This window comes from Symphodus melops, assembly GCF_947650265.1.
Source record: "Symphodus melops genome assembly, chromosome: 4".
Classification (NCBI taxonomy): Eukaryota; Metazoa; Chordata; class Actinopteri; order Labriformes; family Labridae; genus Symphodus; species Symphodus melops.
Window position 1 is genome coordinate 12,290,551 of NC_136694.1, and position 21,976 is coordinate 12,312,526.

Here is a 21,976-nt window from a genome sequence, read left to right on the forward strand (position 1 = left end):
GTCATTGCTGAGTTTAATTTCAGTTTTAAGAACAAATAGATACAACTGTCTGTAAGAAGACTTTTTAAAAGGTGAGCTTAACCATTGCTGTATTACTTTCTTTTGATTACAATGTCCTTGAACTACAATTATTAGTCACTGACTTTACAGTACAAAGATCTTTCTAGAACCCTAATCTAAGTGTCATTTTTCTCAAATGTTATTTCATACATTATTGTCAAAAAGTTGCATGCATTTGTTCCCATCTATACTAAATTATATTTTGTCTTGTTAAATATTTTACAAATACGAATTGCAAACGTGTATATATCCCTCCAATTTAAATGTATCTTGTTAGCAAACTTATAATGCATGCAGTTTATTTGATTGTGTGTTGTCTTTCTTTTTGTGTTTTAGTGCATCAGAATCAGTTTTATTGGCCAGGTATGTTTAACACACAAGTAATTTAACTTCGGTAGAGTGTTCTCTCTTTGTGGAAATGTATACATTAATACAAACAGGTAATTAAAGAGTAATATGTACAAGACTAAATAAGAAATAGTGCAGTGGTGAGCATGTATACTATTAAAATGTCTTTAGACAGTACATTAACGTTAGGATCACTTTTAAATATTTAGTATAATATGCCAGGGTGAGGGAGCCACCAGGGATGTTTGGCTTCTATTTTTCTCTTGAATTGACCTGACCTATTCATATATATATATAATATTCAATGATTAACATTTTCTTCGACTACTTTATGGTAGTTTACTACAGACCTCTGTTGATGTTTAACTTTTTACTTTGCTGCATTTCTCTGTTAGCTATAGTGTTTGATTAGCCTATACTCCATTAATTAAGAATTCACCTTTATAATCTTTAAAATTTGTAAGCTTCTCTTCCCGATGTCTGATCTCGTGATGGGGTGTTGAAGATGAGGATGAGCTGTCCACGGTGCTGAACCCCCCCCCCCCCCCACTCTCTCTTTCTCTCTCTCTCTGTCTCTCTCTTTCCCTTTGAGTCATTAACAACACAGCCATAGGACACACAAAGGTGTTGAGGACGTTTTTACGCCTATAGCTCAAAACAGCAAAATCCTCTCGCGCAGACGTACAGTTATTGGACGCTACAGCAAAAACATGCTGCACAACGTGTCTCGAAATAACACTTGTTATGAATTGGAGCTATACAAATAAAGATTGATTGAATGAGTTATGTCTACATCATTGCCTCATGATTAATTACTGTTAAAGGATGTTCTATTTATTTCACGCATTTGTCCAAAGCGACGTATATCAGAAAGGTATAATTAGATGTGTTATTAGCTGCTCCTCTTCTCGAACATTGAGATATTTTTAGTCAGATAGATCCCCCACCTCCCCTTCAGACTTTCTTCCTCAGGGACCCGAACTATCATCTTAGCTAAGGTAGACGCGAAATTGACGTCAGTGGACCCGTCATCTGACGTAGGTACATCCTCCACCCCCCGATCAAATCAGCCCTCCCCATCAGCACTATTTTCTCTCTCCTTGGCGAAGCAATTACGCTCAAATTTTCGTTCCCTCCATCTCATCCAGCTGTTCTCAAGGAGTCAGACAGAATAAACGGGGAGCGTTATTCATCATCCCTAAAAAAACAAACATTTTAACAAGCGTTCGTGGGAGCTTCTAAGCTGTATTTATTTTTCATCAGATTGATTTCCCTCTGAGATGGAAGTGAGATGTCGTCCAGTGGTGATGTGTTGTGTTCTTGCCGTCCTCTCCTCCATGGTTCCCGGGTCTTTGGAGTCCTCTTACAGGGACAGACAGTACCTGAACGAGTGGGCGGTGGAGATCCCGGATGGGTTGGCTGCTGCAGAGGCGATCGCCAAAGAGCTGGACTACCAGCTGGTCCGACAGGTAGGCAAAAAAAAAAAGAAGAGAGGTTTTAAATGAGAGTAAAATGAAAATATAACAAAATCTTGAAATGATCCAAAATGTAGGTGTGATCTCAGATCCAATTTCTCTTACTAATTTGGCGTGTTATTTAAAAAAGCAAGGCCTATTTTTTTCTGTAGTCCAACATCTCAGTTTACAGCAAACACAAAAAAAAACATTGAAGCTAAATTATTTATGAAATGCTTATAAAGCCATCATGTCAATAGTGGACTGTACTGTAACAGAGCTTGGATAATAGCTGTATCAGTTATTCTGCTTGGAAAAGCCATTAGACAAGTGAAAAGTCTTATGATAGCCTCAGAAGGCACACGCTGTGTCTTTAGCACACTGCACATTTAAGGAGTTGGCTTTAATCAATGTATGACTCACTGTTTACACAACATTGATAACTGAGTTCAAGACTTGGGGTTTAATTTCCCTGTTCTGAGCATTGATGTCTACCCCTCATGCCTCCTCCTGTACAAACACAATAGAGTACACACTGATTTATTTAAAGAACTGTTCATCAATTTGTATGAAAGCTGAAGCTCTGAGCAGCAAACATGATTATCTGGGAATTCTGGTTTCATGACCACTATGACTCACTGTACGCTCTCCTCTATATAAATTCAATAGAGCGTCACTTATCAGCTTTCTAGTTTACATTAAATGCGCTCATCCCTGAAGGTGCCTGTGATGCTGCCAAAGGAAAGCATTGACACCTGTCGGCCCTCTGGATTGACAAGATTAAGTAATGTGGAGAACTTGAGATGTTACATTAGTGATGCTTTAAATAATTGACAAATACGTTTGTGCCCCTGAAATAAAATGTCAATAGCTTTTTAAAGGATAGTACTGTTTCTGCAACCTGCACACCAGGATCCCACACCAATACCACACAGTATTATTTCATTTCCTGTCTCATGTCTTCCTCTGTGCAGATTGGGGCCCTGCAAGACCATTTCTTGTTCAAACACCGCAATCATCCTAGCAGAATGAAACGGAGCGCCGATCACATCACCAAGCGTCTGTCCGAGGATGATCGGGTGAGATTTCAGCTTACTGTCTGCACATTTTGTTGTTTTTTTGGTCAGAATTTTAAATGTTTAATGTAACCAAGTGTTTCCGCTGGTATGTGCGCAGGTGCTTTGGGCAGAGCAGCAGTATGAGAAACGTCGCAACAAGCGAGCCTCCATTCGGGAGTGCAGGGACTGTCCAGTTGATAAGCTGTTTGATGATCCCATGTGGAACCAGCAGTGGTACCTGGTGAGTCCTCAAGAAGACTTAACAATCAAACAAAACACCACAACAGAGCAAAAAAAGGTCTGCAACAGTCATTTAATAAGAGGCCCACAATGAAAACTAATTGTAGTTTAAACTCCTTAAACCACAGTTTTTAGGGAATATCTGGTTTATTTGTTGTATGTTTCGGCTGAGCTGATCTGTTTGCATGCAGCTGATCTGTTCTTCCCCTGAGACTGTCTGAAACCCTGTGACTGCTGGACAGCTTCACACTGTTCACTGCTACAGTCTACTATCTTTTGCTTCCAACATGAGTTCATTGGGTGTGTGTTCAGAATATGTGTGTTGTTATGTGTGAAGAAAAATGTAGCTGTCACTAAAGCAAGAGGAGGAAATAGCTAATTCCTCTGCCATAACCATCATTCTAAACACCAGGGGGAAAATAAAAACAATAGAGCAGTTCTAGAGCCAAGAGAGCCATTTGCTTAATTGGTAACACAGTGAGTGTGTGGATGAGGGTGGATGATAATCCAGCAAGATGGAGTAGAGTAGAGCATCACACATTCAGTCCTAATTTACCCTGAATGGGTGGCTACCGTGTGGTAGCAGAGAATTGTAGACTGTCACGGCTTTGCATCCCGGTCCACAACCATTACCATCACTTTCACTTTGTCTTTGTGACCGGAGGCCGACCCTGATGGCAACACATCTGTACTGAGTTTGTTTACCTCATTTACCTTTGAATAAACTGTGAGAGTCTCCCGTTGAACAGAGCACAGGCAGACTTCCTACAATTCATGCAACACGTTTGGGGCAGGCAGTGACTATTTTGGATCATGGATTTAGTATATCATATTAGATCTAGCCACATGGTAAATTAAACTACAAGAAACTCAGGGCCGCAGCTATCAATTATACCCTTTATCCAATATTCTACTTATTGTGTTCTGATAAACTGATGAATCATTTGGTCTATCATATAGTGGAAAACAAGTCATAATAAGTGATAGTCCTTTTTTTCTCATTTTGTTTGACAACATGGTAGGAAACTGACTGTTAATAGACCCCCTGATTCATCTAATTATAGTTTTAGAGCTAATAATCTAAATTAGCTGCAAAAACAATGTCTATCAATTGAACATTAAGTGCCATTTTGCTAATTTATTAAGTATTACTAGCTTACTAAAAATCACATAGAAAAGTAAAGATTCAACCTATGGAGCTAGGTTGTAGATATGCCTTTCTCTCTGTAAACATGTGATGTGTCAGTCTCTGTGTGTGTGTGTGTGTGTGTGTGCTCAAAGAACGGAAAGAGAGGACGAGTCATGTTATGCTCTCTCAGCTTCTCCACACCTGCACTCACCCAGCATGAGTCACATGCTTGTGGGGAATAAGAAAACAAATTGAGATGAATCATTTTTGCCGATGAGGGATGATGACACTAATGGAATCGGCTTTAAAGTGTCCATTTATGTATTTTCACATCAGACCGGGGTCTGTGTCATGCTGCAGGCAACGTTAGAGTTCATCTAGAGCAGTGAGAATCATTATCTGTTCTGGGATGAAAAAGGAAGGAAAAAGGTTTCAAGCGTTGCATTTTTCATTAACCCCTATGGTGATGATATTATTTTTGTTACTTCCCAGATTTACGAATAAAAAAAACCTAAGCTCGGGCAGAACTGAGAAGATAGAGTGACGTCGACAGCCCCAATAAACACATGCATCAGAGTGGGGGTGGGTGGAGCTGTGTGACGGGGCTACAGGACGGCAGCTCATAGGGAGAGCTGATCCAGAGAACAGGATGAGACTCTTTATCTCTCACGAGTGGGTGACTGCCTGATAATTCAATCATGGAGTGACTCATACTTGTAGCATTTAAATTCCTCATGCCTGCATGTGTTTGTGTGGAAGAGGGACAGTGTGTGTATCCATGGCTTTTAAGGAGTCAGTCCCTGTTTATGTGCATTGGGGTCTATTTGTTATATGACCACTTATTGTTTTGAATGTGATGAAACAGAAAGAACAAACACTTGCCGAGAACCTTGTGTGCATTTTTGTGTGTTTGCTGTGTACTATTAGAATCTATGCACAACATCAACATGTGAGTCATTTGGTTTTACACCAAAACAAGCCATCTGTAGATAATGGTGAGCCCGGAGTAAAAACACTTTCTTGCGAATTGCTATTAAAGCACATTGTGTGTAAACAAATCTATCCGCTCTGCATTTGCATTGAGATTAGTGTTGTGTTCACACTGTCCAAAAAGCAACAGAAATAAAGACAAGATGCTGGGGACATGTTAGGGATTTAAACTGGGGATCAAAGTGGGAGTTTAGGAGAGAGAGAAAAGGCAATACATCACAGGGATGAGTCACATCTTGGGGTGGCGTTCTGCAGTGTCTGTGCATAATGCGCAAAGAGCAAAGTGAGGTATTTTTTTTAGTTTTAGCTGACTCCAGCTCACAATCATTTTCTTCTCTGATTGTCATCTGCATTCCCCAAGTCCAATTTTCTTTGGCTTTAAAGATAGGTTTCTAAATAATCCAGCAGAGGGATTGGATGTGATTTTAGCTTTGGAAACATCAACTGAAATGCAGCGCAATACTAAGGCATCTTGTGGGATCAATTTGGCAGTAAAATTACAGTGTGGGAAATTCTGACACCAATCTGCCTAGTGGTCATAGAAGTAGACCTTAGCCAGACAAAAGAGAAGCAAACAATCGAGTCATACTTATCTGTAAAGGTCATTGTAGCGAGATGTGGTTTCTGTGGTTGACCTTTTTAAAATATATAATGATGCTTCAAGAGCCTGTTTAGAAGAGCTCAGGACATAATGAACCATTGAATTATCATTCATAAAATATTGTCCCTTTCTTTCAGCAAGACACTCGAACGTCCTCTTCGCTGCCGAAGCTGGACCTGCACGTGATCCCTGTGTGGCAGAAAGGCATCACAGGCAAAGGAGTGGTCATCACCGTGCTGGATGACGGACTGGAGTGGAACCACACAGACATCTACTCCAACTACGTAAGACACAGTTTCCATGGAGACAGTCTCCATCATCTGTGCCTGCCGTTGCTATAGTAATGCTTCTGGTGACACCTTAAGGCCTTAAGACAATTTATGAAGGCGATGATTAATCCTCCTTATGATGCTCTCTGTCTCAGTACAAACGTGGCGTCTATAGTGACATTTTTCAGCAGCAGAATTTGGAAAGGAATTCCAAATTCAAGAATGTTTTTGACAGAATAAAGGAGGATGCAGATAATTACAAGCCTTTGGAAGGCAGTATAATTGACTGGAAGCTTAATGTGCTTCCTTTGCCTTCTGAAAGGAACTCTAAAGGTCTTTAAAAAGCCACATCTGTGGTTTGGTTTCAAACAGAAATGTTGCTCTCTGAATCAAGCTGCCAGATCTTTGCCAGAGCAAAAGAAAGAAAGAGATATGAATAGGCTGGATGAGGGCGAGAAGGAAATAATGTATGACAACAGTGTTGATGGAAACAACTCCTACTGTAATTAAGTTAACTCGGATTAATCAAAGAGGCTCAATCAACCGAGCCATTCATCCTTAACATTTGAGGCGTATGATCAGGGTGCATTTGCATATCTTAACAGCAGTTATTCTATTATTATTATATTGTTATTTCAATCGCAAATACTGTCAACAAAAACTAAAGGGCCGCTTTGTAATAACTAAAGCTTATGTGTTATTTATTGATCGCATCATTGTAATATTGTATCAAGTTTTCTAGTGCAGGGAACAATGGGAGAGACAAAAGCAGAAACCAGAAATTACTATTATATAGCATTTGAAAAAAAAAAAAATCTTCAAATTTTGGAATAACCTTTATTTGCATACATTTATAAACAATGTTAATGTTTTCATACAGCTGTTGAAAGTGATTCAATGTGTATTTACCACAGCAGATCCGTTCTCAATGACTATGTGCACTCTGACATCTTACAAACATCTGATAGTTTTCTGTCTGTATTTTCAAAGGATGCAGCAGCCAGCTACGATTTCAACGACAACGACCCTGACCCTTTCCCTAGATATGACTCCACTAATGAGAACAAGTGAGTAAACTGCTGAGATGACATTCAGACATAACCTGGCCTCTCCTCTTTGATCAAATCATTCTGTTGCTTGATTATCGCAGCACTCATCTCTATGTTATCTTAAATGAGGAAGAGGTAGGCACAAATTGGCTGAACATGATGAAAGCTGATTTTGCCAAATAACCAAAGCAGATCTTTTCAGTGGTTTTAGTTTCCAGTATCTCCTGTTTTTTTCTCAGACCATACCTGATGCAAATGGCTTAACCCTTTGTTGGCTGTCATACATAAAAACATGCTCTCCTTTCTCCTGCCCCATGCTTTTATGTCATCTGGATAATCAAGCATTTAATGCCTCCTTCATAAGGAGATTCACACAGCCAAATAATTTCTACAGTTAGAATAGTTTGTTGTATAAGTTGAGTAATGAAACAATATAATGGTCTCTTGGATTTAGTCATACATTCTATGAAGTACGGAAGGCGTGTAACACAGTTCAAATTAGTCATTAGGGATTTATTTTTTGTTCCTTTTTGCTTTTTTACTTTTGGATTTATGGACACTTTGCAGAATCTGTGATACATTTGATGCAATTAAACATATCATGATGTTTGTTTACGTCCTAGACATGGCACCAGGTGTGCTGGGGAAATCGCGATGCAGGCAGATAACAACAAATGTGGTGTTGGAGTGGCATACAACTCCAAGGTTGGAGGTAAGATGTTAACGTTTACAACATGGTACTTCTATACATGTGCGTGTCTGTTTGCACGTTGTGTGGTGTTAAATAGACACTTGTGATTGAAGAAATAGCAGTAATCTTGGTTGTTGTAAATTGATTTACTGAGTTAATTGACACAATGGTTGACGGATTGGTTGATTGATTGATTTAACTGATCCAAAGGGCAGTAATAAAGTGAAGACAGCAGTTGAAGCACTTCTGGGTCTATTTAGTGACTACACGCAGGTCTCTATGCATACCTAGAAAATGCGCTGGTTTTACTCATTTCTTTTTAAAAATTGAGTTAAAGCACAGAAAAATATAAATACAGCTTTACTTTTAAAACATAATCCATGGAACACAGTAGGATTAATGCAAAATGTAAATGTGATGCAAAGATGCACATCATGGGGGTTTCATTTTATATTTTATAGCCAGGAGGAAAGAGCCGGATTTTTCCAACAGATGGTTACATAACGTCACTCTCCAAAATAACTGAGCTCTGATCCACCGAAAAAATGGCTTAAAAAATAATGCTGCCCTACCTTAAGAGCAGGGTTATAAACTGGCCCCTACACCTGTATTCTTGGCCTCCCTTTAACTAAATCTGTGTATTAATTTAGGGTTAGGGTTATCTGTTTAAATCTGTGTATTTATTTAGGGGTGAAATAAGTTATGGTTTGTGCTTTTCTATTCATCATCATGAGTAAACGTTGCTCTATTACAGTGCACTACTTTGATCCAGACTTTTCTCTCTCATGAGTCACCATCAACAGCGTTTATTGCCACTATATGACAAATAACCAACATGAATATATGATATTCTTATTCCACCCTGTTTAGGAATTCGTATGCTTGATGGGATTGTGACGGATGCCATTGAAGCCAGCTCTATTGGCTATAATCCAGACCATGTGGACATTTATAGTGCCAGCTGGGGACCAAACGATGATGGCAAGACTGTGGAGGGGCCAGGCCGTCTGGCTCAGAAAGCCTTTGAGTACGGTATTCAAAAGGTAGGGCATTAGATAACGCAGTTCTTACTCACATTCAGCTGGTGTTGTCTCAGTCTGCCGTTCCTAATGGGGGTTATTATCTACAGCAGTAATGGCAATCAGATAAAACAGAATCAATAAAGGTGATGTGTTGAGCTGCTGGGAATAAAGCTTCTAATGACAAAGTGCCATTAGTCACTTTTAGCTTAGAGTTCATTATTTTATTTATCTATTTCATCAAATACCACACATTCATTTTGAGGGGAAAAGTACAGCGAAAGCATCACATTCTCTGTCCTTCATGTCCTCTGCAGGGTCGCGGCGGGAAAGGCTCTATCTTTGTTTGGGCATCAGGTAACGGTGGCCGACAGGGTGATAACTGTGACTGTGATGGTTACACAGACAGCATCTACACCATCTCCATCAGCAGCGCGTCCCAGCAGGGTCTTTCCCCCTGGTACGCTGAGAAGTGCTCCTCGACTCTGGCTACAGCATACAGCAGTGGAGACTACACCGACCAGAGAATCGTAAGCAAACACCTGTTAGGTTACATCATGTCATTATATAATTGAAGATTAACTTGTTGCATGAATTTGATTTCATGTCGCTCTTTTCCTGTTTGCTTTCAGACAAGTGCAGATTTGCACAATGAGTGCACTCAGACTCACACTGGAACATCAGCCTCTGCTCCCCTTGCTGCTGGAATATTTGCCCTGGCACTGGAACAAAAGTAAAAAACAAATAAATAAATAAAAACTTCTTGTGTTCCATATCTGCACAAGATGTTTTTAATGCATTATATGCATTTAATGGCATTTGACACTTTCCTATCAATTATTAGATACTCATGTGTGTGCCTCCCTGTGTCTCCCCTCCCTCAGTCCAGATCTTACCTGGCGAGACCTGCAGCACATCGTGGTTTGGACCTCAGAGTTTGATCCCCTGGCCAATAATCCAGGCTGGAAGAGGAACGGAGCAGGGCTGATGGTCAACAGCCGTTTTGGCTTTGGCCTTCTCAACGCAAAAGCACTGGTAGACCTCGCTGACCCGGCCACCTGGAAGCATGTGCCTGAAAAGAAGCAGTGTATCGTCAGGGATGATTCTTTCCAGCCCAGGTAAGTGAATTGCTTGCAACTTAATTTGCCTTAACTTGAAGATTATATTTTTAGCTTGAATTTGTTTTTGGCCTAGGGTTTTTGGAAACTGTAATTTAGATAATAAAGTTACATTCAATGTACAGTGTTTGAAATTTGGTATCTTAGACATTAGGGTTATGTATATCATTGTTCATTTTCAAATCTAAAAGGCTTTTCTAAGCAGTTAAAAAAAATCTAAATCCTTCTATAATGGACTCTAATTATAAGCTAAATGTCCTCTTCTGCTGGTGTTTCACCTCATGTTTTGTTATCATGTATGTATTTACAAATCTTAACTGAAACCGAAAATGTATCTTCGAAACAACCTTTAACTTCCCATCATTCACCTGTAGACAGCAACTAAAGACAACAGTTCTATCTCTTTCAAGACTCCATTTTACAACTTGCTTTGGATTATAAGACTCAGTTTCACCATTACCTTGCTACATCCCTGTCTAATCCAAAGGATTTGGCTTTTGGTTTCCGTCAATGCTTAGTGGTCTAAAACCCTTCCTCTAGCTTTATGCCAGCTTGAACACAGAAATCCTTTCATTCATTCCTGGGAGAGATGAGGATTAACTGTTTGCAAATGAATGACCAGTGGGATCCAAATCTGTCAATGCATCTTACGCATGATTGTGACGTGCTCAATATCTCATAAAATTCTTTTTTTTTTTTTTTTTGAACCACCACACAATCAAATATAGTTTGCACAGCAGAGGTCATAGTAATGTGTTTTTCCTCCCTGATGAGAGATGTACAGTAATGAGAAGGTGACAGGGAGCTACAGGGAGATCTGTTTGTGTGTCTTATTCCTGCTATTTTTACTTCACCCCACAGAGAGCTGAAAGCAGCAGGGGAGATCACTATAGAGATTCCAACCAAAGCCTGCGCCGGCCAGGAGAACGCAGTCATATCATTAGAGCATGTTCAGGTTGAGGCCAGCATTGAATATACCAGAAGAGGGGACCTGCACATCACACTCACCTCCCCATCAGGTTAAAAGAGTGCACATATACATAAAAAAAAAACATATATGTGGTGAAAGCAAAAAGTGCTAAACTGATGTACTATTTTTGATTGCCCATCAGGCACCAGTACAGTGCTGCTGGCCGAGCGAGAGAGAGACACATCAGCTAACGGCTTCAGAAACTGGGACTTTATGTCTGTACATACATGGGGAGAAGATCCTGCTGGAACATGGACTTTAAAAATTACCGATACTGTAAGTTACACACTTTTATCAATTTATGTTTTTTTGGTTTGCACATGTGTACTTGCAGTAGGCCTAAGGTAAAATTCTACAGCTAAACCCAAAGCAGAGATCCAGTGGAGCCACTGTGTTGGCTAAGCTGTTGCCCGTTCCTCCTCACATGTACCTTTATCGTTTTCTCACACAGTCGGGCCGAATGGAGAATGAAGGTCGGATTTTGAACTGGAAGTTGATTCTTCACGGGATGTCAGAAAAGCCAGAGCACATGAAGAAACCCAGGGTGTACATTCCCTACAACGCTGTGCAGAATGATCGCAGAGGGGTGGAGCATATGGATGACATGGTGGAGGTGAGATGCAAAAATATGCATTACATACAAAAACAGGTTCAACTGTAGATGACATAAATAGCAGTGAGTTTGAAGGTTGTGGTGTGCAAAATATGAGCTACATCTTTTTTTCCTTTTTTTAACAGTTAACTAATTAGCCTATTTGCAATAGCAGTGACTTAACTTTGTATTTATGGTAATACAAGGTTCAAATACTAGTATTATTTAAATACTTCAATATTATATTGGAGCACGGATGGCCTAAGGTTCAGGTCATGCCCCAAGTAAGGAGGCAGTAGTCTTCCAAGTGAGCGGCTTGGGTTTTAAACCTATTCACCTCTCTGTCTCGCTGGTTTTAAACTCTAGCCATTGCCTATCCAATAAAGAGGCAAAACACGCAATCTAAATAAATACTTATTTGGCTGATACTATTTGCTCAACTGTCAGACATCGATGGAGCTCTCAGTAGTTTTGCAGCTATTTCTATTTAAACTAAAATATTTAAAGTAAACATTTTGACTTCTTGATGTGGGGCTACACTTTGGATTGACAAAGTGTGATTTTCCTGGAGAGAGACATTGATGTCTTTAAAAGATGTTATTGGTAAGATATCTCAGTCCGTCGAGCATTAAAAAATGTAAGTAAACAGAGTCATTATAGAGCCCACTATGCCTACTGAGAACTTGATGTGGCCCAACCATTAGATGTTTTACTTCTCACCTTACTGAGTGACGTAACAGTTATTTTACAGTAGTCAGCAATCAGTGATAATACTAATTGGTGCTACAACCATTTCAATATTACTTGATATTGTTTTAATGTTAATGCTCTTGTTATTAATTAAATTATGCTCACAAACATATAATGTTCTTCCTCTCTGTTTGTCTATGTCCCAGGAGATCACACGGACCAATCCACAACAAAAGACTGAGTCTGTGCAGGCCTCCCTACCTTCAAACCCAGAGAAGGACCCCAAAACTCCCTTAAATCCACAGTACTCCCCCTCCCTGGCCCTGCTGCGTCTCCTTCAGACGGCCTTCAACAGGCAAACTCCCGCCCTGAAGCAACAGCAGTCTGTAGCTAGAACCTCCTCCAGCTGGAGAAAACAGCAGCCGAGCCGGAGCCTCTCTCCCGTCGCAACAAGACTCCCCACTAAGGCATTGTATCAGGCTTTGGACATGATCAACAAGTACCCGGGCCCAGAGGACAGTGTCTACAGCGACTACACTGACGGATTCTACAGCTCCAAGCCGTACAGGCACAGAGACGACCGACTGCTGCAGGCCCTGTTTGACATGATCGATGATAGCAGCAAGTGAAGACAAAAAGGAAGGGTAGAGGAGAGGAGAGGAGAGATATAAGAGGCATGTCTATGTGTAGGTTTGGGCAGCAGAGGAACAAGGCAAAGGAGGAGAAAAAAGCAAAGTGGTGTGATCAGGAATTTTTAGAAGTAGCAAAGGAAGAAAGCTGAGAAAAAAAAATGTTGTTTTTCCCCGAAAATGCTGCAAATCTGAGTTATTGACCTTTGTTTACCCTCCATTAATGAGTTATTTATTCAGTTAGCAATATTTGCAGCACACATACATCAAAACATGGACTTCTTATGATACAAGCCACACTTCCCATGTTGTGAAAATTGAAGCATTTACATGATGAGAAAGAAGAGAAAGGCCTTGTCTCTCTTCTCTTCATCGCCTGTTCAAGCATGACACCTTTAGAGTATATGTTTTGTTATAGTATCTATAATATCTATTTATTATTCAAAGACAATGATTGTAAAGGTTTAAAACACACACACACACACACACACACACACATACACACATACACACACACACACACACAATGATATCCAAAATCCAAAAGCTTTACTTTAAATAATCCTGTTCCTGTTTGTTTTGCCATATTTCAGTCATTTCGTTGTATAATATGGTCAACTGTTATAGTACGTCTCACTTTATTCACTTTATCCCAAAAAAATTTCGTAAAGTCATTGAGTGTGAGTAGACACACATTTAAAATAAAGCGAAGCTTTTTTTTTAATGACTAATTTGACATGTTTGAAACTGTGTTGACAAAAGATTTATTCTCAGGGTGTCAACAAACTCAAGAACGTTTCAGAAACATATTTTGGACTTTTCAAAGTATTCATAGAAATATCTAAAGTTGTGACAGATCATATGCTATAATGTATGCTATGGAGATACAACAGTTGTAGGATTTAAAGAAAGATAAGCCTTTACTTGGTCATATTGAATAAAAGATGGAGCAGTCATCTAGTTGGTGTAGTGAGACATTTAAAGTGACAAATCTAATCTTTATGTGCAATTAATTTAATTTTGTACAATGCTGCATTAAATGAAATATTTTTCTAAGGATCCTCGTAGTTTATGGAAATAATATATTTACAGTATCAAACCCTGGAGAAGGTTTATTTTCTTGTGCCGTGGTTCACTCAGTACCTGCAAAGTCAATGCAGTAAACATAACAAACTAGAAATGAACACTGCCAGAATCTCTGCTGTTCGAAAGCTTCTGTGTATTTCAGTGAATGTTCAAATAGCGGGCATGTTGTTTGTTCATCTTCTGCGATATTCCGCTGACCAACAGTTCTTTTAATCCTGGACAGATTATCACATTAACTGTTTCTTGTCTGGTTTTTGTTTTTTTCATTTTAATTTCATTGGACTTTCATGGGTAATAAACTGACAAGAAGAACTGCAGATTAGAGACTCTGCATTCATCTTTGACGGCTTAATAAATTATATTATTCATGTGCCTACTCATCTCTTTACATGGTGTAGATCATTTAATAATTCTTAATTAAGTGTTAAGTATGATATAAATATCCTATATGCAGAGTCTCTACCCTCCAGTTTTTAGCTGCCTGCCCTGCTTCTCTGCCGACAAGGTGACAGGAGAAAGAATAAGTTTGGACAACGCTTTACTTGCACTGTGTAATTTATCCACTCTTTATTGTAGCTTGTGCTGTTCTCTTCATGTTTTTGACTGATGCTTCAGTCACAAAGTTGTTTACACAAACCAATATTATGTTGCAAAATCTGTATGGATGTAAAAATAATACTAATTAAGATTTATCGTAATAAACTGCAAACTCACCTCTTGAGTCATTTTGAGTCCTTTCAGCAATGAGTGAATCTAAAACACAAGAATGACAAACAGTCTGATAAAGGCTGATAAATGGGCAAAATAAATAAATAGCAATTTATATTGCACCCCATGTGTTTAGCAAAGAATGTCAGCAATGACAATAGCCATTTCGTTTTTTTTAGAAAATATTGTGTTGAGATGATTCTTTGAAATATAGACTTCATCATTAGAACTATTTTATTAAACTAACTTAACCTTTCTCCCATAGACACCACATATTTTTATTTAGTGCTAATATAAGGGTTTTTAATGAGATATTAATGTTACTCATGAGACCCTGACTTGTTTGACCATACACTCAATTTACAATCACACAAAATCTGAGCTCAACAAATAAAGGACATGGATGCCTTTGGGGATGTTATAGTTATAAAGGATGCTTCTGTGACTCAATATAGCCTCGATCAAACAGTCATCCATTTTTCATTTTGATTGAATAGCGTTATGTAAATAGATATTACAGCCTATTTATAATGTTGTGTTTGTAAACATGCAACAGCTTGTTACCTTGTATTTCCTGTTCAATGCCACCACCTTGTGTACAGAAAGAATACAACATCCTAAACTGAAGCCTTTGTGGGCAAAGTTTAGTGTTACTTCTTTCTGCTTCCTTCCTTACTCTCATAAAAGATGCTGAAACTCTTCCTTTATATATGCCAGTATTTTCTGTCAGGAAAAGGAGTTTGAGTACAGTACACGCTTTATTTAAGGTTTTCCAAAAGTTTGTGAGTGGCTTCCAAAATGTATCAGTTATCGATTTATCAAACTAAACACAAGAAGGAGTTACAAATGTCTCTTCCCTTTACAAAAGGTTTAAAGTTCATGCTTTTCTTTCTTTTGGTGTCTTACTCCCTTAGCTCCTCCTATTCTCCCAAATTCCCTCACACATCTGGTTGCTTTGGTTATTATCCAAAAATGAATTCTGCAAATGCCTGAGGCTTTAAAAGTAAGGCGAGTGGCGAGAGAGAAGATGAAGACAAGGGAGTGGAAACCAAGAAACCGAAAAAGTACGAAGAAGGGTGAGGAAGAGAGAGGGGGCGAGTTAAGAAAATAATCCTTGGCGGAACACAGTGAGTTAAACAGCATATTTCCAGGAAGAGACAGAGTAAGCAGGAAGAAACAGAGAGAGGGAGACAGGGGATCATTTTTAGGAGAAAATAGTCTCCTCAGAAAAAAGGTTTGTGTGTTTATCCACCAGCAGGTCACAGCATGGCGCTGTTCCCATTCTGCAAGCGACCCTCAGGTCAGTACAACCTCAGCCACTGCTCCACCTCTTTTCCTCGTGTCATGTCTGCTTGTTTTCCTCTCACTTGTCATTGATCTCTGCCACTATGCTCAGTTTGATCACAGTTGCTTTAAGGACAAGGAGATATCAATTGAGTCAGAAAATTCTGAAGTGTAAACACTAAAGCTTTTCTGTGCTTTTACTCTGATGCTTCGAATGAGCATTCATGTCTTGAAAATATGTCCACGAAGGCAAAAAGAGCTCCTTGATTACATCAAGAACTTAAGCTGGTTGGAGAGCATGCAGATCAGGGAAATGGATTATGAGAATGAAGATAAATACAACTACAATCCCTCTCATTTGTTTCTATTTAGGTCCTACAGTATCTAACGCATCATGCACATGTCCAACCACTTGATACCAATCACTCAACATACAGTATATCGCTAACAACCATCATCCCAGTCTGCTCTCTGCTCTAGTTCTTTTTACTTAAAAAGTACAGTAGGACATGATGTGGCATTCATTTGCTGTATATCAGTTGTCGCAGATTTCTTTGTCTTTTTATACGAACTTTTCCAAAATAAGACTAAGGCTTTATGCACGGTGTTTATCTGATTCTCATTGTTAAACACAAACACAACATTATCACACACATCATTTCATAATATTTCAACATGAAGTCAGTTCTATCTTCTGTGTAAACCGAATATACATTAAATTAACCGAGTGGAATATAAATCCTGCATACTCTTTTAAGAGTGCATCATATGTGCAATCACCCAAGGGGAGATATTTCTTTAGCAGCACATTATGTTCCTTCCTCTGAGCTTGTTTTTTTTACCTGTCAGTATTTAAAGGATCATTGTAGTTTAAATGTACTTGCTGGTAGATCAAAGAAACTTGTGTTGCTTTCATTGTATTGCTTGTGCATCTGGTTTTTTTTTGGTTTTTTTATCGTCTAAACAGGAACAGTCAGAAAAACCAGACTACAACTTGTCCTGTACTGTTTTCTCCTGTCTCTTATCATATGTAAGTCCCCAAAAGAATTTGTTCCTCTCAAACAATTTGTGCATTTGCATTTCTGCATTTTGACTTGGAATGTTTTTTTAAATAAATCCTCAAAATAAAGGCTTAAATGGTGCATGTTAGTTTATTTTATAAAAGCCTCACTGCATGACTTTTCTCCTATTGCAATAAAAATTGATAAAAATGATATTGCAATCATTTTGTGTTGATATTAGTTTTATGTTTGTCCCCATCAGACTTCCTCCAAGGACGCAAATCCTCTGTCAGAGTGGAGTCACCTCATTCTTTCTTTCATGCTTCGGGTGCAGACAATGCTCAAGAAATAGCAGACATGACAGTTAGCAAAGCAGCAGCCCCAAAGACTCCTTGGGAGACACCATGGGGTGCTCCTCTGGTGTGGGGCGACTCTCGTAACTCTGCTTGGCGTAGGGCTAAATTCGCTCAACTGGAGGTCCGCACCGGACTGTTGGCTCTCGTGGTCGGAACCTATGCACGGTTTGTCCACCGTTTTCTCTCTTCAGCTGAAAGACACTTTCTCCCAGGTCAAAGGGTCACCTACTACATTCTCACAGACAATCCCAGCTCTCTGGACCCCTCAATGGAATTAGGGCCTGAACGAGAACTGAAGGTGGTTCCAGTTGCAGAGCTGCCAGGGTGGGATAGGTTGGCATATCGCCGAATGGCCCTGCTTGTTGACGCTATCAGAAACGAAATCGGCAGTGAGGTTCGATACCTCTTCTGTGCTGACATCGATCAGGAGTTTGTGGCCCCTGTGAGAGAAGAAATCTTCGGAGACCTGGTTGCAACATTGCACCCAGAGCTTTACGGCATGCCACAAAATGCATTCCCTTATGAAGTGGAAGAAGCCTCATCTGCTTGTGTGTATAATGATGAAGGAGACTACTACTACACCTCTGAGTTCTATGGAGGGTTGGTTTCTAAGGTGCACAGGCTGGCTCAGGCTTGTTCTTTGCTCATTCTGCAGGATCAGGCCAAAGGGATAATGGCTAGGGGCCTGGAGGAAAGCTACCTAAACCGTTACCTGATCAACCACAGGCCCACCTGTGTACTTTCACCAGAGTACAGCTGCTGGGACTCAGCCCTGACTGCGCCTGTACAGAGGCTCGTCTCGTTGGGAAGGCAATGTAGTGCATCAGATATGCCGATGAAAAAGCAGTACAGATGTTGAGAGATTGCTGGCTGAATTCACAAATGAATGGATGTAGCTCATAATCGCACATAAATAACTAAGCTAAAGCTTTAAGTGTCACATTTCCTTTTAGAAAAGGTATATCTGTTTGAGATCATTGTGTTATGACAGGGCAGGAAATAAAAGAAATGATGAAGACAAAGCACAACCTCCAATCAGCTTTAATCAATTAAGACTTCAGAGTTTATATTCAATTTTCTCTTCCAGCAGTTAATAAATGTAAATTGCATTTCTCTGAAAAGGAATGTGCACAATCTGCTCTCAATTAAACTCCCCTTTCTTCGAACACCACCTCTGTGTGCCTGCTATCTCTTTCACAGCAGACAAATAAGAAATTGACCTGTCTCTTTAAACCAAGCCCTGTCCTCTCCATTAATGTCAGCCTGGGAGATACTGTTCCAGGGGGCTTTGTGGTCAACAGTGATAAGAGTCAACAGTGTAAGTGCACACTTTCCCCACACTGGCCAATGATTAACTGGAAGAGCTGCTGTTTCAAGGTCTTTAAATACCAGGTGGGTGGAAAATGGATACAACAGGATGCTGTTCCCTCTGGCTACACGTGTATAGAATATTTAGTGTTTAAGCATTATCAAAAGCTCAAGCAGTAGAGTGATTTTTGTTAAAAGTTGTTGTCTTACCCAATCTGTTATTTAGAGTAAACCTTAAAGATCTGCAATGTCTGTCTTTCTTCCAAAAGTGCACACACATGTATACACACACACACACAGGCACACAAATACCCCCCCCCCCCCCCCCCCCCCCCCCACACACACACACACACACACACACACACACACACAGCCTTTTCTTCCTTGTGTGCTGGGTTTTTAATGGAAGGGTTAAACAGTAGCAGATGGCTCTTTCTCAGTGCCAACAGAATCTGTCCTCAGGGCCAGATCGCCACGTGGAGAAAAGTTTGAGGTAAACTCCAGATAATCCTTTTAAAACAATTTAAATGTCCTTAAGTTCCACTGCATGCAAAAAAGACGTGTTTTAGTGGGCCAATATAGATATCACGTCAATTTTCATGATTTAATTCTCTAATTTGAACTAAATTGCACTGTAATTTTAACTTCTTACCAAATAAAAACTGTCTTAACACTCTTAACAAAAAGCCCATTTCCCACAAAATGATCTACAAGTGCTCCTGAAAATTTTCTCTGGCTTTTCTATAGCTATATAAAGGCTGTTTTTTTTACATAGTTTACCTGAGAACTCTGAGAACTCATTGTCATACCCTAATACAAAGCAGTTTAAAGAATTATTGGTTTAATCCCTGTCATGTGGTTTGGTGGTGGTCAAGGAACCTTCCTGCTGCAGCAAACCTAAGGCAGAGAAAGAGGAGGTTTAGCAATCCTTTAACATATTTGCATGTAACCCTGTTCTATGATTGTTAACTATTAAAATCTGCAGTGTTTAAATACAACACATTTTTATCCCCTAATGCAAATGAAAAGGACAAATCTTGGTCAACTAAAGAGCTTCACCTTCACCTTCACTTTACCCAAGACATGATGTGAAAGGGGTGCCAGATAGCCAAGTTGTTGTCATCTCGCACTCTCTCCCAAAAAAATCTAGCCTCTCTTCAGTTGACCGATCAAATAAAGTTTTTAGAAAACATGAGGGACTTGGGTTGGGAACTGGTGGCTCACCGGTTCAAGTCCCGGTGGAGACCAAATTTTAAAATTTGTCAGATAGCTCGAGAGGACCACTGCCCTTGAGCAAGGCACCAAACAGACCACTGCCCATGAGCAAGGCACCAAATCCCCCCCCCCCCAGCACCTACCGGGGGCTGCTCCGTCACTCTGACGTCTCTCCGTCAGTGCATGTCCATAGGATCCTGTGCATGAGTATGCCGATGTGTGTGTTGCATGTCAAACAGAGTGAAAACACTTAATATCCCGCTAGGGGATCAATATAGTGAAATAAAATAAAATAAAAATAAAGACATGACGCGAAATACTGATTGAGTATAGGGTTAGGGTTTATCATTTTCTCTGTTGATATATGCTTATGACATCATTCTTCTTGCTTGTGTTGTGAAGCAGTCTGAAGTCTGTTATCCTTCAATAATGTGTTGATGATACACTGTGTAGCTCTTTAAGCCCAAACATTAACATGTTACTCTTACATACTACATACATACTACCACTACAGTTGACTAGTATGTCTTTTCAAAAGCTGTTTTCTGCTACATGCAAGCATTTTGATTGAAGAGTTTCAGATCAGCCACTTACAGTCAGTGGACTTCAGCGAGTCAGCCTACACACTGCCTCGCGCTGGCGAGCAGGTGCAAGTGTTCCAAAATCTTCAATATCAAGATGGCTGACAAAGTCACAAATAACATTTTAAATCCTGCATGTTGTTCCATCGTAGAGAGTCATTAGGGGCAAATGACTCTCTACGATGCACACTCACTCGTTGTCACTTGGACACACAAGGCTGCCTTTGGTTCCAGAAGAGCTTTGCAGATAATATGTATCAAACATCAAGTAATAACTAAAATATTATTTTATTGTGACCATTTCCAAGTGTTGATTTTAGTTTTGGAGAAAATTGATTGATCATCTATCCACTAAATTGGATTTCATTCATTAGTTATGTTGGTCATGCATTACAAAATAAATATATGTAATGTTTGCATTACATGATGTCCACTCTAGTGGATACTTCTTTAATTTATTCATGCATATCTAAAAAATAGAATAAATAATGTCACTTTGCATGTCTTTAGAAGTAAAAAAGACAGCAACACTCAAACAGCTTGCTACTTGATTACATGATTCATGCATGAAACTGATTAAATTGATGTTTTTCCCCTTCTATGTCAGTGTGATCGTTAGTGTAAAGTTATTATGACCTGCAGAAAGCTTTCTGTGGCCTAGGTGCATGGACACTGAGGTTAGAAACAATTGGTTTATTTTAAATTAAAGCAATGATTTCCAAATCTAATTTCTTATTTTCAACGTACACACAACTACTTATTAAAGCAACATGTTATGAGCCTTGTGTGTGTGTGTGTGTGTGTTTCACCTGTCTGTTATATTTGACTGTGCCTTGTATTTAACGATAATTAAGCCTGTCTTCTTTGAAATACAGATAACATGTTATAAGCCATTGGTTATATTGATCGTACAGCATGTTAGCTGCTGTAAGATTAGCTAACCTACAAATGCATGGCATTTGTAATATTTACAGTAATTTTTGTGCCGCTCCATTAGAGAAGTATTTTGAACTAGCCACTAACTAACTTATTTCTCTGTATCATCAATGGGACATATCGCTTGATGAACTTTTGACCATGGCAGCATGTTGGAGTTCTCCAACAGGTTCATCGTTTTAAGTGCCAACATAACAGTTTTATGCCAGGTGTATTTGACCTCACAGGTTTCCTTTTTCCTGATGGTGTCCATCTTAAGACAACTCTCCCTGTAAATGTTCAACAATACAGTGTAGGATGGACTGTAATTCCAGTTTATGATGAGGTCTGTATTCTTTTCAAGGGCTGAGTATCTACGACTATTCGAACAGGTGCATGGTTTTGTGTCTGCCAGGTCAAATGAAGTTGACATTTTTACATAGCCATACATGGGGACTTCCTGAAAATGAAAAACAACCTTGTATAAACTTACCCAAAAAATCAATTTACAAGTATCAAGTTGTCCTCATAGCTACCTCCCTAGATAAGGAGAAACACTGCCTTTTCACAACCAAAAAAACACTTTAGAGTCACCTGCTCATCTGTTCAGCATGT

At 39.4% G+C, this 21,976-nt stretch overlaps 2 protein-coding genes across 2 annotated transcripts; both read left to right on the forward strand.

Annotated features, from left to right (window-relative positions):
• The first annotated feature begins 1,477 nt into the window (after positions 1–1,477).
• pcsk1 (proprotein convertase subtilisin/kexin type 1) lies at positions 1,478–14,704 on the forward strand. The gene is made up of 14 exons (XM_079340694.1): positions 1,478–1,877; positions 2,837–2,941; positions 3,039–3,161; positions 6,018–6,164; positions 7,140–7,216; positions 7,822–7,910; positions 8,760–8,932; positions 9,226–9,438; positions 9,541–9,641; positions 9,793–10,026; positions 10,888–11,045; positions 11,139–11,272; positions 11,448–11,609; positions 12,485–14,704. Exons 1-14 carry the CDS (start codon positions 1,689–1,691, stop codon positions 12,905–12,907), a joined length of 2,328 nt encoding a protein of 775 aa, XP_079196820.1. The 5' UTR covers positions 1,478–1,688; the 3' UTR covers positions 12,908–14,704.
• Positions 14,705–15,716: 1,012 nt separating this feature from the next.
• On the forward strand, positions 15,717–18,513 carry LOC306822512 (globoside alpha-1,3-N-acetylgalactosaminyltransferase 1-like). The gene is made up of 3 exons (XM_079341594.1): positions 15,717–16,001; positions 16,953–17,015; positions 17,249–18,513. The coding sequence occupies exons 1-3, from the start codon at positions 15,968–15,970 to the stop codon at positions 18,199–18,201; spliced, it is 1,050 nt and encodes a 349-aa protein (XP_079197720.1). The 5' UTR covers positions 15,717–15,967; the 3' UTR covers positions 18,202–18,513.
• Positions 18,514–21,976: the final 3,463 nt, after the last annotated feature.

Coding starts and splice junctions, on each gene's coding strand:
- pcsk1 (XM_079340694.1), top strand. CDS start 1,689: ATGGAAGTGAGATGTCGTCCAGTGGTGATGTGTTGTGTTCTTGCCGTC. Junction 3,162..6,017: donor GGAACCAGCAGTGGTACCTG/GTGAGTCCTCAA, acceptor CCTTTCTTTCAG/CAAGACACTCGAACGTCCTC. Junction 11,610..12,484: donor ATATGGATGACATGGTGGAG/GTGAGATGCAAA, acceptor TCTATGTCCCAG/GAGATCACACGGACCAATCC.
- LOC306822512 (XM_079341594.1), top strand. CDS start 15,968: ATGGCGCTGTTCCCATTCTGCAAGCGACCCTCAG. Junction 16,002..16,952: donor ATTCTGCAAGCGACCCTCAG/GTCAGTACAACC, acceptor TCGTCTAAACAG/GAACAGTCAGAAAAACCAGA. Junction 17,016..17,248: donor TCTCCTGTCTCTTATCATAT/GTAAGTCCCCAA, acceptor TGTCCCCATCAG/ACTTCCTCCAAGGACGCAAA.